This window comes from Geotrypetes seraphini, chromosome 2 (genome assembly GCF_902459505.1).
Source record: "Geotrypetes seraphini chromosome 2, aGeoSer1.1, whole genome shotgun sequence".
NCBI classification, from domain to species: Eukaryota; Metazoa; Chordata; class Amphibia; order Gymnophiona; family Dermophiidae; genus Geotrypetes; species Geotrypetes seraphini.
In genome coordinates, this window is record NC_047085.1 from 275,766,679 (window position 1) to 275,784,439 (window position 17,761).

The window sequence follows — 17,761 nt, forward strand, 5'->3', positions numbered from 1 at the left end:
TACCGCATCATTGACCACCTTGATGGACACAATCTGATGAGAACCAGACAGCACAGCTTCAGCAAAGGAAGATCTTGCTTGACAAACTCGCTGCACTTTTTTGAGGGAGTTAACAGGCAGATAGACAAAGGTGACCCGGTCGATGTTGTATATCTGGATTTTCAGAAGGCGTTTGACAAGGTCTCACATGAACGACTACTTAGAAAAATTGTGAGCCATGGGATTGAGGGTGAAATACTCATGTGGATCAAAAACTGGTTGGCAGATAGAAAAAAGAGAGTGGGGGTAAATGGACAATACTCGGACTGGAAAAGCGTCACCAGTGGAGTTCAGTGGGTTCAGTGCTTGGGCCTGTGCTCTTCAACATATTTATAAATGACCTGGAAATTGGAACGATAAGTGAGGTGATTAAATTTGCAGTTATTCAGAGTAGTGAAGATGCAGGAGGATTGAGAAGACCTGCAACAGGACATAAACACGCTCGAGAAATGGGCCACGACATGGCAAATTAAGTTTAACGTGGACAAGTGTAAGGTGATGCATGTCGGTAACAAAAATCTTGTACACGAATATGGGATGTCTGGTGCAGTACTCGGAGACTTGGGAGTACTGGTCGACAAGTCGATGAAGCCATCTGCGCAATGCGCGGTGGCGGTGAAAAGGGGAACAGAATGCTTGGAATGATTAAGAAGGAGGATCACAAACAGATCGGAGAAAGTTATCATACCGCTGTACTGGGCCATGGTGCAACCCCACCTGGAATACTGTGTCCAGAACTGGTCACCGTACTTGAAGAAGGACTCAGTACTACTTGAAAGGGTCCAGAGAGAAATGGTTAAGGGGCTGGAGGAGTTGTCGTACAGCGAGAGATCAGAGAAACTGGGCCTCTTCTCCCTCGAAAAGAGGAGACTGAGAAGGGACATGATTGAAATGTTCAAGATAATGAAGGGAATAGACCTAGTAGATAAAGACAGGTTGTTCACCCTCTCCAAGGTTGGGAAAACGAGAGGGCACTCTCTATAGTTAAAAGGGGATAGATTCTGTACAAACGTAAGGAAGTTATTTTTCACCCAGAGAGTGGTGGAAAACTGGAACGCTGTTCCGGAGGCTGTCGTAGGGGAAAGCACCCTCCAGGGATTCAAGACAAAGTTAGATGAGTTCCTGCTGAACTGGAACATATGAAGGTAGGGGTTGTCTCAGTTAGGGCACTGGTCTTTGACCTGGGGGCTGCCAAGGGAGCGGACTGCTGTGCACGATGGACCACTGGTCTGACTCAGCAGCGGCAATTCTTATGTTCTTATGTTTTGTAGACTTCAATCATATTTCTCCCTAGCTCTTTCTTTTCCAAGCAGAGGCTAGGCATACTGTTCTAGAACCATCCTCATAATGCAGTGGAGATCAGGGTCTACCAGCAGAACTGGTTATTAGGTGTGTAATAGCACAGTGCTGGCCAGAGAAGCTGAAAGACTTAGGTTCAATGCTAGGCTATTCCAGTGACACAGACCCATATAAACTGTATTGTGCCACTGCACTATTCATATACCGGTACTTTCTTCCCCTTTTGCTAAACTGTAGTAGAGGTTTCTACTGTGGCCCAGAGCGCTAAATGTTCTGACACTGCTCTGACACTCATAGGAGTTCTATGAGCGTTGGAGCATTTAGCACTGCAAGCTATGGTAGAAACTTCTACCACTGCTTAGTTATTAGAAGTTTATATAAATAGCATGTAAATATTTTTTTTAAAAAAATCCATACAATTCCAAGGAAAGCACAGCTTAAATTCTAGTCCACATCATGGGAGATAAGCTTACAGTGATACTGGAATCATACAAATTTTAAAAATATAAAAGTTACAAAATAAAGGATTAAGTCAGGCAAATTATGTATCTCTGAACTTTTAGGGCTCCTTTTACGAAGGTGTGCTAGCGTTTTTAGCGCACGCAGGATATTACCGCACGCTACACCACGTGCTACGTAGCTAGAACTAACGCCAGCTGGTGTTAAGGTCTAGTACATGAGGGAATTCAGCGTGCGTTATTCCGCGCGTTAATGCCTTAACACAGCTTAGTAAAAGGAACTCTTAATCTTTCTTCAAAAGTTAAAGCTAGTAAAAAAATGTCACCACTTGTAGTCTGATTTTTTTCCAATAAGGAAATTCTCAAGCTGAAAAGTATCCAAAAACATATATCCATTATTCTCATAATCAATCAGACATTTGAAGTGAAACTTTAAAAAAATTGCCTTTCACTATCATTTTTTGCTTTAATTGAAGGAAAGCTTTTCTGCAAAACTGGGTAGGTCCGGACACAACCGGAAAAAGTAATATTGCCTGTCCACAAAATAACAAATTCTTTTTTTGAAAATAAGCCTTCAAGATGGAGAGCTTCTGCTCCTCTGTTTGTAAAGTAACCAGCAACTAGCCTATTTATTAATAACATCTTCAGAGGATTCTAAAAAAGCAAGACATTTCCAGGCTATCAGGTGAATTAATAACATCATTACTACCTTTCCTCTCTTATTTCTTTCACTCCCTTAGGTAAATAATACAAATTACTTATTAAGTAAGACTCATACTTGGGGAGTTGCAACATATCCTTCTAAGTACATCTTCAACAACTCTCTTGGAGCTAGATAATGAGTTACTGGGAAATTTAAAATTCTAAGGTTACCTGCTTTAGCAGTATCCTCAAGTGTCTTCATCCGCATATGTAACATCAAATTATCTTTAGTCACAGCTGCAAGTATAGACTGTGCAGACTTTAACTGAATATCTACTTTTTACGACTTGCTGCTCCACAGTATTAATTCTTTATCATGTTCCAAAAGCTTCTGAGAAGTTTTCTTTGTGAACTGAAAAAATCACAATAAATTGTCCTGTAATGCTTTCACAATTCAAACTACAGCAGTGTAAATATATTTTAAAGTAAAATCCGATGTACTAAAGTAACTTGGCATAGCTGTTAATGTTGTAACAGATGACAAAGATTTTACTTTAATAAGGACAAGCACCAGTACCATAGGTTTAGATATTTTATCAGGCAAATCAGGAGTGGGCTCTTGAAAGGAAACTACCTTGACAGGAACAACGGAATCTCCACTCATGGGTAACTCCAACTTTCTGATCAATGCTGTTTGAAGAGGTAGTATTCTTCCACCTGACAACAAGGAGATGGAGAGGGAAGATAGGACACTCACAGTACTAGCACTCATAGGGAGAATTACTATCTGCATATGTTGATCTGTAGGGCCTTTAACCAGTGATGATCTCGACTTTACTGTCTTGCCATTTTTTCTGATTCCCATTGAGTATGGGAACAAATCAACAGACTATCTTGCTCTGGACTCCTCAGGCAGCTTCAAAGGGATCTAAAGGGGTGTGTCCTGCCCCTTTGGTCATGTCTCTTTGGGCACATGCCCATAGCCTGTGGCCGTGTAGTATGGAAGGGGGCAGGTTTTTATGCAACTCAGGAAAAGCCTCAGCCATGTCACTGCAACTCTGTCCTTGGCGGGGCCTGACTCCCGCTGCATGCTTTAATAGTGCCACATAACTCACACTTCATTTTTAAAAATCTTAGGTAATATCTGCAAAGCAGAATGCAGACACATTAAATTAAATACAGTACAGTACAATAGTACTAGTAGTTAGATGCTGAATCATGGTGGCCAGTGGGAAACATGCAACACTACTCTTGCTAAGCAAGAACATTTTACACTGTTACACTGTTTGCTTTTCTTACAGTAGCACTGCTTTTTGCAGATATAGTGAATTTGTTTTCCATTAATATCTTTCCATCTGCAGCAGATACGGAGGGGTATTTTCAATATGATGTCTAAATCCAAGTTCAAACATTTTGTGGAAGGCAAATAAAAATCCGGTAGCAAACATGTCCATTTTCAAAACTACAAAATGTCTATCTTGGGTTTTTTTTTCTTTTTTTCAAAAATATGCTCTATGGGGTTCATAATAAAAAAAAAAAAAAGTCTAAAAAGTGTCCTAAGTGGCTACTTGGACGATCAAAAAGCCTGATCGTCCAAGTACCCATAACCAAAGCTGGTTTTTAGACGTATCTAAAACCAATTTAGGCCTTTCCCCTGCCTCTAAACGCATAGAGAGAAAAGAGGTGTGTTTAGAGGAGGGGAAAGGGCGAGCAGTGGGCGGGAGGTGGGCCGACCTACACCTAGCCGTACAACAGGTATAACCAATACAGTTTAGTCGGCACTTAGACCTTTTTCACTTAGACGAAATAAAACCAGGTCTAAGTGCCGAAAAACGGGCCGCTGAGCTGATGGCCGTTGGCGCCATCAGTTCAGCGGCCCAGCAACTTAACAATCGCAGCAGGAGAGATGCCTCATCTCCCCTACCGCGATGCCATCACTCTTCTACCCGAACTGCCACGACCCGCAGGAATGATGGCATCGTGGTAGGGGAGATGAGGCATCTCTCCTGCCACGATGAATCACTCCCCCCCAAACACAACATCGGGGCAAGAGGGAGCCCAAGCCCTCTTGCCCTGCGGCAGCCGCGACCCCCCCGACACGATCAGGGCAAGAGGAAGCCCAAGCCCTCTTGCCCTGCGGCAGCCGCGACCTCCCCCCCCGATAACATCGGGACAAGAGGGAGTCCAAGCCCTCTTGCCCCGTTGAAGCCGCGACCCCCTCGATAACATCGGGGCAAGAGGGAGTCCAAGCCACGTGCCTAAGGCCCCGCCCATAGGAGGGACCTAAGGCTCCTGGGCCTATTCTGATTGGCCCAGGCGCCTTAGGCCCCACCAGGAGGCGGGGCTTTGGTGCCCCTGGGCCAATCCAGCCCCATTCTTCGTTGAGCTGCATGCCGGACGGACGGGTTTGGCACCCGTCTGTCCGGCCAACCTAAAATAGGTACGGGGAAGGAGGGTGGGGTGGGGGTGGGGTCGTGGGGTTGGCCGGGGGGGTCGCGGGTCGGCTGGGGGAGGCTGATCGGGTGTTCTGGGGGGGGTGGATGTTGGGGGGGAGGGGGGGTGTCGAGGGCAGGAGGGCCTGGGATCCCTCCTGCCCGTACTGTAGTGGGGGTGGGGTGTCGCCTGGGCCAGGAGGGCTTGGCCTCCCTCCTGGCCCGAATGAGTCAGGGGGGTCGCGGCTTCAATGGGGCAAGAGGGCTTGGACTCCCTCTTGCCCCGATGTTATCAGGGGGTCGCGGCTTCAACGGGGCAAGAGGGCTTGGATTCCCTCTTGCCCCGATATCATCTGGAGGGGGGGTCGCGGTTTGACATTGCAGGAGGGCTTGGGCACCCTCCTGCCTGGATCGTTGTGGGGGGGGGAATTCTGTAACCGGTGTTGTTTTTGACAGACACCGGTTACAGAATCCAGCTTTTAGGCGAAGGACTGGCTCCTCCTTCGCCTAAAAGCCCTTCTGTTGGTTAAAAAGTGTAGACGTGCTGTGAGGGTACTTTTAGACGTAGTGGAGATTGGGCATTTAGGCAGAGGAAGGCCATAATCAAAACATGGACGTTTGTTTTGGTTATGGACACTTTCCCTGCTTCTGGGTTGAACGTTTAGGGACTTAGGCCAAAAGGGGACTTAGACGCTTTTTTTGATTATGCCCCTCCACGCATCTATCTTTTTGAACCATTAAAAAAAAAGCATATCCAAATGAAAAATGCACAAAACAGGCCATCATTTGTAGTAGACTAGCCACACGGACATCCCAGGAGAGCAATGGGGCACCATAGGGGACACTGCAGTAAACTTCACATAAAAGGTCCTAGGTACACATTTCACCATAACTCATTTATGGTATATGGTGAACCCTCCAAAACCCACCCCAAACCTGCTCAGCTGTACACCACACAAATAGCACTTATGCCTTCAGGTGTCAACTCACATGTGGAATTTGGGTGGAGTTTGGAAGGCTCCCATTGCTGTGGCTGACTGCCCTACCCACCAGGAATCTGCTTGCTGCTCTAGTTGGACTAGCCATAACATCTGAAGCTGTCATACAGGCAGGTTTGTACTGTTTCATTTACATCTTTGGGGGTGGATGAAATATAACATACATTATTTATTATTAAAAATATAGAGGGGCATAATCAAAGAAAACGTCTAAGTCCCCTTTTGGCCTAAGGCCTTAAACGTTGAAAGCAGAAGCAGGGAAAATGTTCATAACAAAAAAAAAAACATCCAAAAGGAGTTTTTTTTTTAATAATGGCCTGCCTCTACATTCAGCTGTTTAAATGCCCAGACCACCACTACGTCTACACTTATACCCCATAATGAACCAAAAAAAATGCCTAAGCCCCAAACGTCCAACACAAGGGCTTTTAGGCGAAGGAGGAGCCAGTCCTTTGCCTAAAAGCTGAATTCTGTAACCGGTGACTGTCAAAAACAACACCGGTTACAGAATCCCCCCACCTTAAAACGATCCGGGCAGTAGGGAGCCCAAGCCCTCCTGGCCCGCGGCACCCCAAACCCCCGACTATGTTCAGGGCAAGAGGGAGCCCAAGCCCTCTTGCCCCGCCGACTCCCCGACAGCATTGGGGCAAGAGGGAGCCCAACCCGGCCGATGTGCCTAAGGCCCCGCTCACAGGAGAGACCTAAGACTCCCGGGCCTATTCTGGTTGGCCCAGGTGCCTTAGGTCCCACCTGTGGACGGGGTTTCAGATGCCTGGCCAATCCGGCCCCATTCTGCAGCCGGCTGACCTTCCGGACGGGCGGGTTTGGCACCCGTCTGTCCGGCCAACATTTTACAGGTATAGGGGGTGGGATTGGGGGGGGTCAGGGGGTCTCAGGTTGGCGGGGGGGGCAATCAGGGGTTCGGGGGGACAGTCGTTGGGGGGGTTGTGTCGAGAGCAGGAGGGCCTGGGATCCCTCCGGCCCGTATTGTAGTGGGGGGTGGGGGGTAGGGGGTCTGCCTGGGCAGGAGGGGTTGGGCTCCCTCCTGCCCGATCATGTAGGGGGTGGGGGGCGAGAGGCCAGGAGGGCTTAGGCTCCCTCCTGGCCTGATTGTAATCGGGGGTGTCTCAGGTGCCGCGGGGCAAGAGGGCTTGGGCTCCCTCTTGCCCCGATGCTGTCGGGGAGTCAGCGGGGCGAGAGGGTTTTTGCTCCCTCTTGCCCCGATGCTGTCGGGGAGTCGGCGGGGCAAGAGGGCTTGGGCTCCCTCTTGCCCCATTGCTGTCGGGGAGTCGGCGGGGCAGAAGGCCTGTGCTACCTCTTGCCCCGATGTTGTGTGTGTGGGGGTTATGTATCGCGGCAGGAGAGATGCCTCATCTCCCCTCCACGATGCCATCACTCCTTTACCTGAACTGCCGCGACCCGCAGCAGGAGAGATAGGGTATCTCTCCTGCCGCGGGTCGCAGCAGTTTGGGTAGTGGAGTGATGGCATCGCGGTAGGGGAGATGAGGCATATCTCCTGCCGCGATCATTGCTGTAGGAGGTAGGCAGGTTCCTGGGGCCGCTAAGCTGATCGCAGCAGCCACCATCAGCTCAGCGGCCCCTTTTTCGGCACTTAGACCTGTTTTGACTTTATCTAAGTCAAAACGTATAAGTGCCAACTAGGCAACCTGCCTAAGGTTTTGATTATACCTGCTGCACACCTAGGTGTAGGTCGGCCCACCTCCCGCCCTTTCCCCTCCTCTAAACACGCCTTTTTTCTCTCTGTGCGTTTAGTGGCAGGGGAAAGGCCTAAGCTGGTTTTAGATACGTCTAAAACCAGCTTTGGTTATGGGTACTTGGACGATCAGACTTTTTGATCGTCCAAGTAGCCATTTAGGACACTTTTTAGACTTTTTTTTAGATCTTTTTTTAATAGCCCATATAATCTAAAATTCTAGGCAGAATCAGCATTCGAAAAGCATAAATACATTTGATACTGTGCTGAATGTATCAATGCTTTTTTTTCAACATTATACAAATAATAATGTCTTTTTATTGAGATTCTTAGGCTTCTGATCCCTTAAGGTTTGCAGAGACCTTTAGTGGCTTTACTGGGACTCTGGAGTTTGACCTATAAATACCTCCACAGATTCTAGAACAAGGGGGGTGGGCGGGCGCTCTCCTAACCAGTGATTGACTTGGTAAGAGGATCCCTCTTGGAAAGAAACTGTTGCTATGTCTTTGGCTCCTGCTTCCCTGGCCATTGTACCGCACAGTAAAGGGAAGAGGGTCTCTGGCTAGCCTAGCCAGAGTACCTGGAGAAGGAAAGAGTGGAAAGCAACAATAGTACTCTTTAGGCTTCTGCATTACCTGAAGTGTTAGCTGATATAGGGAACCAGTCCACTGTCACATCAATCAGAGAAGAGAAGAAACAACCTAAGATCTAAATCTGAGAAGTAAGAAGGGTTCAGGATTAAGGGCTAGATTTTCAAAACTTTGAGTTAAAAACAGATGGGCCTCTGTCGCAGCCATTATTATAGCGATTTCAAAAAGGCGAGTCATTCTCCAAAAAAATGTGTATGCAGATGAGGTTGGCGGAGAGTAGCGAAGGTTCTCTAAATTGTAAGTGTCCATTGCTGGTGATAGTAATTGGCATATGTGCAGAATAAATACACACAAAAAAAATGAAAACCCGAATCAAAGATTGGCAGGAAGGATGCCCACTCCCTCCTGCCGCTGAAGTCAAGCAACCCCCCCGGCCGTGTGAGAAATGCCCACTCCCGCTGCCACACAACTCCCCCGATACCCTCCTGTGCCTCCAACCACCCGCCTCCCCCTCCACCTTACTTTGTTTACAATGGCTGGCCAGAGGGATGCCTACTCCCTCCGACCATCAGGCCCGCCTCAAAATGGCAGCATTCCCCTCCCTGGTGCATCCTGGTATGCACTAGGGAGGGACCTAATGCTCTGATTGGCCCAAGTTATTTAAGACCCCTCCCCTATGCATCTGAAGAATAATTTTCTGAATAGTGTTTTAATTTGATCTGTGTAGGTAAGATCCAAATTTAGGATTACCCCAGTACCTTTGAAGACCCCTCTACTTTGAGTTTTTCTCCAGTTGTCAGCACCAGGTCTGTGTTTAAGGTATTTTACTGTATTTTGTGAACCATAAGATCTTAGTCTATAGTTTGTTGTTGTCCATACACAGAGGTCATTGATCAATTTTCCTATGTGTGCTGTGGTGTCATTGAAGGTGTTTGTAGCTGGGCTCAATAGGAAGATGTCATCTGCATAGGAGAACATGTGCACTTGAGGATTCAAGAATTTTCTGCTTAGGGTACCAAGGTATATATTGAATAGAGAGGGGGACAGAGGTGAGCCTTGTAGAACTCCACAGGAGGCCTTCAAGGTCTGAGATATGGCATTGCCTTTTCTCACTTCATAGTTTCTGGTGGAGAGGAATTATGTGAACCATTTCATTACCGTGCCTCGTATGCCTAGCTCACTGAGTCTGAATAGTAGGAATGAATGGTCCATGGCATTGAATGCTGCCAAGATGTCAAACTGTAGTAGAATCCTCCAATTACAATACGATGCTGTGGGGTGGTCTACGTCACCAGGATGGTCCTACCAACCACATGAATGGACCTGGGTACCTCAAAGATCGGGTAGTACTGAAAACAAAATGTGGAACCAGTTCCTGGGCTTTCAAAAATTGTAAAATTTATTGGTACAAGAAACAATTCAAAAATATCACAATGTGCTAAAAGTCAAACTCATGCAACATAAGTCCACTGCATAAATAATGACCAGACCCTACATGGGCCGTGATATGGCTTTTTAAAGCCTTCCTCAGGGATTCTGAAAAAAATAATAATATTATAAACAGGCAACATATATAGAAATAAAAAAAAACAAACAGCGGAGAAAAGGAAAAAAGCAAAAAGCAAGTTAGGAAATAGTAAAACAATCAAAATACAGACCAAATGCACATTGATATATACATTAACATGCACATGTGTATTAAAAAATAGACTAAAAATATAGTGACAGGCATGGAAAATAATAAATCTTACAGCCACAAAAATGAATTGTACTTAAAAAATGTGAACATGACCAATCAAAATGCATGTAAATCTACACATACCAAAAGTGAATGAATAAATAAATATGTACATTTACTGACCTTAAAATGCAGTAGAACCAATTGCTGCCTTTGCTTAGATATATTTTGACCTTTGAGGTCAACTTCAGTAGTAGTGACTCAGTGCTATGCATAGATCTGAAGCCATGTTGCATGTTGTGCAGCACTTCTACATTTTATAAATAATCTGTCAGCTGGGAGCTGATGCAAAACTCAATCAATTTTGCAGGTCTTGGGATTCCTACCACTGGCCTAAGTTGTTCTGGTTGGGTAGACTCCTTTCCTGCTGCCTTCAGGATAGGGGTCAGGGCAGTAGAAGATAGGGATTGTGGGTGCTGGCCTTGTTCTAAGCTCAGGTTCATGAGATTGGTTAGCCACTCTACAAATGCTGCTTGTGTATGAGCTAGCAGATGAGACGGGCAAACATCTAGGCAGCATTGTTTCTTTGATAGTCTGTTTAGTAGGTCTAAGATAATGCCTGGGTTGTTAGGTTGGAATTTGTCCCAGCCTCTGTCTGTTGGGACGCCTGCTTTGCCATCTTACGTTGGATGATCTGGTTCAATGCAAAGTGTGTTTAAATGAGTTCCTGATTGTTTTTATCTTGTTTTGGTTCTTGTGAGGGGATATAGTTCTAATCTGTTTTATGCTTTGTTTAAACTCTTTTATTTCCATATCTTTTACTTCAGTTTGTTTTCATTGTTAGTACCTGCTATTTTTCAAATAAAATGCTTTGTTTTGTTTTCTATTTTATTTCAAAACAAATGCACATCCCTAAACTCTCACCAATCAGTGTCTCCATCTTAACAAAGACAAGGAGTACCATTCTGATATTGTCTGAGATAGCAAGAAACTTTATTGGTAGTTTGCCTGTAAATATTTCTCCAGATGAATTTTCTGAGATGAGCAAATAAATATTCTCATGTGGTGATGCTTCTTGAATGCTCACAAACCTGGCAGTAAGCATAGAGAGGGTAAAACAAAAGAAGAAAGCCATCTCAAAATTTTAAGAATGTTACATTTAAAAATAAACCCCCCATAAGAATGTTACATTTAAAAATAACCTCCCCACCCTTTTTTTTTTTTTTTTTTTTTTACAAAACCGCACAAGAGGTTTTTAGTACCAGCCAGCGCGCTGAACTCTCTGTGCTGCTCTGATGCTCATAGGAACTCTATGACTGTCGGAGCAGCGCAGAGCGTTCAGCGCACCGGCTGGTGCTAAAAACCTCTTGCGCAGTTTTGTAAAGGGGGGGGGGAATTAGCAGAGCTTTCATGAGTGGAAAACGTATATGTACTCTCTCTATTGTCATTGAGATTGTTTAGTTCTCTTTTGTTAAGAGGGGAGCTGGAAAAAGATGAGGAGGGCGATGATGTCAAAGTCCACTTGGTTATCCCACAGCTTATTAAAGAAGGAGAAGCAGAATCTGAAGAGCCTCCTGTTGTTTCTCTGCACCTTCTATAATAACATACTCTATCAAAATAACCAAAGGTGACATTTCATTTACAGTGCATTCAATAAAAAATAAAAACAATGAGTATAAGAATTAAAGTTTCAATCCTCATGTCTAGGACCTGAAATGAGGCCAGTTATCCTGTCCAGTTCCACACTGTGCTCAGACTTTTGCCATTTGTGACTTCTATCCTAATGGAAAACAATCAAGCATAGTATTAGTGTTGCCACTCTCAGGGAAAGGAGTGTTAGTGAGCTGTTTTTCAGTCTTAAGGATCATATTTTAAAGAGTTCATTCTAGGAATTTAAAACAAAGTTTTAAAAATCTTTCATCTTTTTTATATTTTTTTTCTGAAGGGAAACAATGCTTATGAGATTTCTGTGTTCGTACGTGTCCTGTCTAATCTACACCAGATTTTCAAGATATATCAGGGGGGATCATGAGGAGCGACAAACACGTTAGGGCCTGATTCTCTATAGGATGCTGATCTCAGCAGATGCCTAAAAGGCAGCCACTGATCACTTGCCAATCACCCATCGGCATCCTAAAGAGAATCATGTCTACATTGCTAAACAGATGCCTTAAATGTAGGCCATCAATTAAATCATATAATAGTTGTCTAGATTTTACACTATCATACCAAAGGCTAACTATTCAATGTCTCATTTATTTTCTACTTTATCTTGATTATTAATGCTTTTTTCCTTTGCAAATGATTTTTGTATGGACCTTCAGACAGCAATCAGGCAAACAAGGCCAGTTGCTTAAACTCTGCATCAGTCCAATCTTTATTAATGTTTTATTTTTATGTATAACTTATTTTTCTTATTAATGTAAAATAAAATGAACCTCACTTAACTTATAGTGAATTGATCCTGTACTCTCCTCTCCCAACATGCATGTTTCAGAATGAAACCTTTCTTCAGGGTCGAGGGATACTATAAAACAAAGTTAGAAATCACTAAGCCTTATTTTCTCTTCAGAATCTGACAACTTATACAGCAGAGACTGCCTCAGTTCACTTTATTTGTTAAACAGAAAGAACAGAAAAGCTTACCGTATGCGGGGGCCTTCACGAGTTGTAAACATGACCGCGATTTGTGAACTTAGCTATTAAATATAGCTGGCCCAACGCACATAATGAGGCGTATGATGTTATCAACGCAACAGTGCGCGGCACAGCCTCAGTCAAGCGGCATACAGAGATTCAGAGAATTGACAGCCATTCAATCTCCTCATTTAGATCTAAGGGGACTAAGGATTTAAGATTATATATCCATCTTTGTTTTTTAACAGCTAAAGCTTTTTGTTTATTACTACCCTCCCACCCTGATGTCACAGAATCTATTATCCTCCATCTAATATCAGACCATTTATGCCCCATCAACTGCCAGTGTCTAACTAGCGGGGCAGTATCACGCTCGGTACGGACCCGAGATTTATGTTCATTTAAACAAACTTTAATAGAGCGCATAGTGTGCCCCGCATAGATTTTATCACAAGGGCATTGAATCAAGTATATCACACAGGTAGAATCACAATTGGTAGAGGCATCAGTATAGTATTTAATGCCTGTATCAGGATGGACCCAGGAATGACCTGTCAACGCCAAACTACACCATTGGCATCTACCGCAACCCATATGGGACCCCCCCTACAAGGACCTCTCATGGCTGTCGTGATGTTTCTAGTACATTTAAAAGAGAACATTGGTCTGTCAGGACATTTGGGAACGGCTAACCTGCCAGTGTTTGAGTTTTACCTTATCAATTTTGGTGGAGAGGGGGATAAACTTCTGAACAAAGATTAAACCTATGTCCTCCTTATCCTCATGATAGGTCAGCAATAACTCACATTGTGCAAATTTTGCCCTATTGTATTCTTGTTGTATGATACCCTGTGGGTACCCACGTTGGTAAAATCTGTCTTTTATTTCTTTAGCCTGAGTTTTAAAATCTTCTGTTGACGAACAAATATGTCGTAAACGTAAGAATTGGCTAATTGGTAAACTGTTTTTCAACCGTACAGGGTGGAAGCTATGGTACCGTAACAAACTATTCCTATCGGACATTTTGCGATATAGAGAAGTTTTAAAGCCTGTCCCTTCCTTCTGGATATGGATATCTAAAAATGCAATCTCCTTGCTATTGATAATAGCAGTAAATTTGATGTTAGGTAATAACTCATTGAGCCATATTATAAACATAACCAATTCCTGTATGGAAGCTGTCCAAATAAAGAAAATGTCATCAAGGAATCTTTTCCAAACAAATACATTTTTGAAACCCTCCGAGTTATATATGAGATTTTCTTCCATATCGGCCATATATAAACTCGCTATGGATGGAGCTACTGAGGCGCCCATGGCAATGCCATGGATCTGTTCTAAAAATTCATTTTTGAACCAAAAATAGCTTCTGGTCAAAACTAAATTAGCTAAAGTCAAAAGGAACTCCGCGGAAATCCTCGGACACAATGCTGTATAAGTTGTCAGGTTCTGAAGAGAAAATTAGGCTTAGTGATTTCTAACTTTGTTTTATAGTATCCCTCGACCCTGAAGAAAGGTTTCATTCTGAAACATGCATGTTGGGAGAGGAGAGTACAGGATCAATTCACTATAAGTTAAGTGAGGTTCCTTTTATTTTACATTAATAAGAAAAATAAGTTATACATAAAAATAAAACATTAATAAAGATTGGACTGATGCAGAGTTTAAGCAACTGGCCTTGTTTGCCTGATTGCTGTCTGAAGGTCCATACAAAAATCATTTGCAAAGGAAAAAAGCATTAATAATCAAGATAAAGTAGAAAATAAATGAGACATTGAATAGTTAGCCTTTGGTATGATAGTGTAAAATCTAGACAACTATTATATGATTTAATTGATGGTATAACAGCAGTGACATCTCTTTTGGTAATTTGTGTTTAAATGTAGGCCAACATTTTGCAGGCCTACATTTAAGGTGTCTGTCTCACCCAAAGCCACTTCTGGGCGAAACCATGCTCTTGCCCCACCTTGAGCATGCTTAAGCATCCCTACACTTCTCCACAGACACGCTACAGATGCCTACAACGTAGGCGTCCATCCTCGCTCAATTTTTTCTAAAAACATGCATCCCAATTGACTGCCAGACTGCAGTAGAACGCCTACCACCGCCTGCAATAGGGAGGTGCGATTTGAGAATCAGGATCTTGGTAGATTCTCCTCTACTTCTATCCCAATATCAGTCAATGGACCTCAGAATTCAGGTGAAATTACTTTTTTTGCAAGTGAAATTACTTTTTTAAAAGCTTAGTAGGCATTGGGCAGGATTCACTAATCCTCCAAACCATGCACGATCCGTTTCCCATTGCATGCCAGCTGACTGATTCAGTAAAGGCCTGCATGCAAATGGGGATGATTGTTAGCACACCCCCTACACGCTCCCTACTCACAGCCAGAGCGATCCCCGCTCATGCGCACATCCTGACAGTAGTGACAGGAGAAGCAGCCTCCTGTCACTGCTGTCAGGGCTCAGCCCAGCACAGATCTCTCTTGCCTGCACCCGGACTCTCCTGCTCTCTGCCGCCGATCCCTGCAGTGCAAGCCTGTGGTTTTAAAGCGGGCCTGCACTGCGGGGAACGGCAGCAGAGAGCAGGAAAGTCTGAGAGCAGGCAAGCCCGATACCCTCCCCAGGCCCTGATCTCTCCTGCCTGCCTGCCCTGCTCTGCTGCACCCCCGCCCCCCTCCCCGGAGAAAAAATAAAGAGGGATACCAACTCCCTCCTGCCATCATATTAATCCAGAATTAAAAAAAAATTGAATCAGGGATTGAATCAGGGACTTCCCTAGACTCCTCCCTAAGGAAGTCCCTGATTGGCTGACGTGTCCCGGCCCCTCCAAAGGGAGGAGCCTGAGGTGCCTCAGCCAATCAGTGCCTTAGGCCTCTCCCCGTGCATCAGATGATGCGCCAAGGCAGGACCTAAGCCCATTATTGGGTGGCGGCGGGACAGGAGAATAGGAGCAGGAGGGGTTTCCTCTTGCTTCCGAAGATGCATAGGAGCAGGAGGAGGGTCCGGGCACCCCTCCTGCTCCCGAAGATGTTGGGGGAGCCTTGCCCAAGGAGCAGGAGGGATCGGGCACCCCTCCTGTTCCCAACTTTGGTGTTGGGGGGGGGCGTGCCAGTCGGGGGGGAGTGCCGTGCTGCTTTTTTAAATTTTATTTTCTTTAAATTCTGGTTTAATATTATGGCAGGAGGGAGTTGGTATCCCTCCTGCTTTTTTCTCCGGGGTGGGGGGGGGGCGAGGGTGCAGCAGGGCAGGCAGGCAGGAGAGATCGCAGCCTGGGGGGGGGGGCAGGCAGATCTCTCCTGCTCTCTGCCGCCTTTCCCCGCAGTGCAGCCCTGCTTTAAAGTTGCGGGCTCACACTGCAGGGAAGGCGGCAGATAGTAGGAGCTCAGGGCAGAAAACTGGGCTGGAAGATCAGGGCGAGCAAGCAGGAGCAGGGCTTCTATGGAGCTGGAGAGTCGAAAAGACGTTTTCGACTGGTCTTCAGCAGTCGCTTCTTGGGTTGAGCGGCCAGCCCAGTCGGATCTGAAATTTTGGGTAGTGAATTGGGTCGCTGTCCAATTTGCATGCATTTCACCTCATTTGCATGCAAGGATTCCAAGCGGATCACAGGAGAGGTAAGTGAATCAGGCCAGAGGGAAATTTGATAGTTAAGTAGTCGCAAACCGATTGGTACACGATTGGTTTGCTTAGTGAATATAGCCCATAGCCCATTGTATCATTTGTAAGCTTTTCCCAATCAGGGATGGCTTTTATAGAATACCTGTAAAGTCTCTTAAAAAAAAATAAATTGCTGGATTAAGATAATTAGGCATTCAATCTACGTATACTGTATATTGATTTATTTTCTTTTTTTTTTTTTAACAAATAAGTGCTTAATCCTATGTATATGCCCATGTCATATGACTTAACCTTGAGCCCTGGTATCATTTTAAAATAAATTGTGTGGTTATAGAACTCCTGGATTAATAGACTTTCCTTTTTGTTTGACAGGATGAATGCCAGAACTACATCCGTGTGCTCCTTATTAGTGGTGACCGGCTTTTTGCCTGTGGAACCAACGCTTTTACGCCTATCTGCACCAATCGCACGGTAGGAGCCAGCAGACTATCTTGTTAGCAAAAAATATTAGACACTCTAATGAAGTTTCATCCTTGCAGTCCCTCCTCCACTTAACTTTCAGGCTTTTAGCCCTTCCCCCTACTATTTTAATAATGAAACTAAAAAATAATGATCACCCTGATATCATCACTCCCAGACGGATCCTGTAAAAGCATACCATTGGACAGCATACTTTTAAATATTATACAGGTTAAAGCATGGGTTGTTGTTTCTCTGAATTTGTAGAGTTGTCAAGATCTATTTTGTAGAGCTGCATATTAATTGTGATTAACTCCACAATTAACATGTTATTAATCATGATTTTTAAAAAAATAATTGTGGCTAATAATTAATTGTGCTGCACTGCATTTCCTTCCTTTCTCTCTCTCTCTCATCCCCTGTGATAGCACCTCTTCCTTCCCTACTCTCTCTGCTCACAGTTCCATAAAGCTTTTCCAGTTCAATTCCCTCATACAGTAAAATGAAGTCTTTGCTCCAACAGCACCAGTGGTAGTAATACTCATACAGTACTTGTGGTCTATATTGGGGCTTTCCCTTTGACCTGCCCCACCCATTCTGGCCCAACTTCCTGTTTTCTCAAGGACAGGATGAGTCAGAGGGAAAGTCCAGTGCAGGCTGCAGGCGATGTATGAGTAGTACTGCTGCTGGCACAACCAGAGTAAAGATTTGATTGTAAGGTGCATGTGAGGAGGGAAGGGGGGTTGGATGGAAGACATAGAGAAAGCTTTGGGAAACTGCAGGTGGGTGGGGAAGGAAGGATGCTGGACCATGCACAGGTTGGGGAAAAGAGAGGAAAAGAGGGAAAGATGCCAAACTGAAGGAGGGAGGGAAGTAAGTGGAGGGAGAAGAGAGAGAGTGAGAGATGTTGGACTTGGGGAGAGGAAAGAATGAGAGAAAGACAATGGGAAGAGGGGAAGGAGAGTTGGAACTGGGGGCGAGAGAGAGGGAGATATTAGTTCTTTAAACGATTGTTTACCTGTCCCTTGGTCTGATCATTTTTTAAATTTCATTAACATACACTACTTTTCATAACCCAAATCATAAAAAACAGCAAACAATTAACTTTAGGAATTATAATAATCTCTCTTTAGATTTAATTCATTCTTCATTTAATTTGGAATTCACTAAATCTAATACTAACTCTCTAGATGATCT

The 17,761-nt window shown here is 44.5% G+C and overlaps 1 protein-coding gene across 1 annotated transcript in view; it reads left to right on the forward strand.

Annotated features, from left to right (window-relative positions):
- SEMA5A (semaphorin 5A) overlaps positions 1–17,761 on the forward strand; it is a 1,054,315-nt gene that overhangs the window by 576,704 nt on the left and 459,850 nt on the right. The window contains 1 exon segment of the mRNA XM_033929716.1: positions 16,478–16,576. Within this exon segment, the coding sequence (XP_033785607.1) occupies positions 16,478–16,576 (99 nt within the window).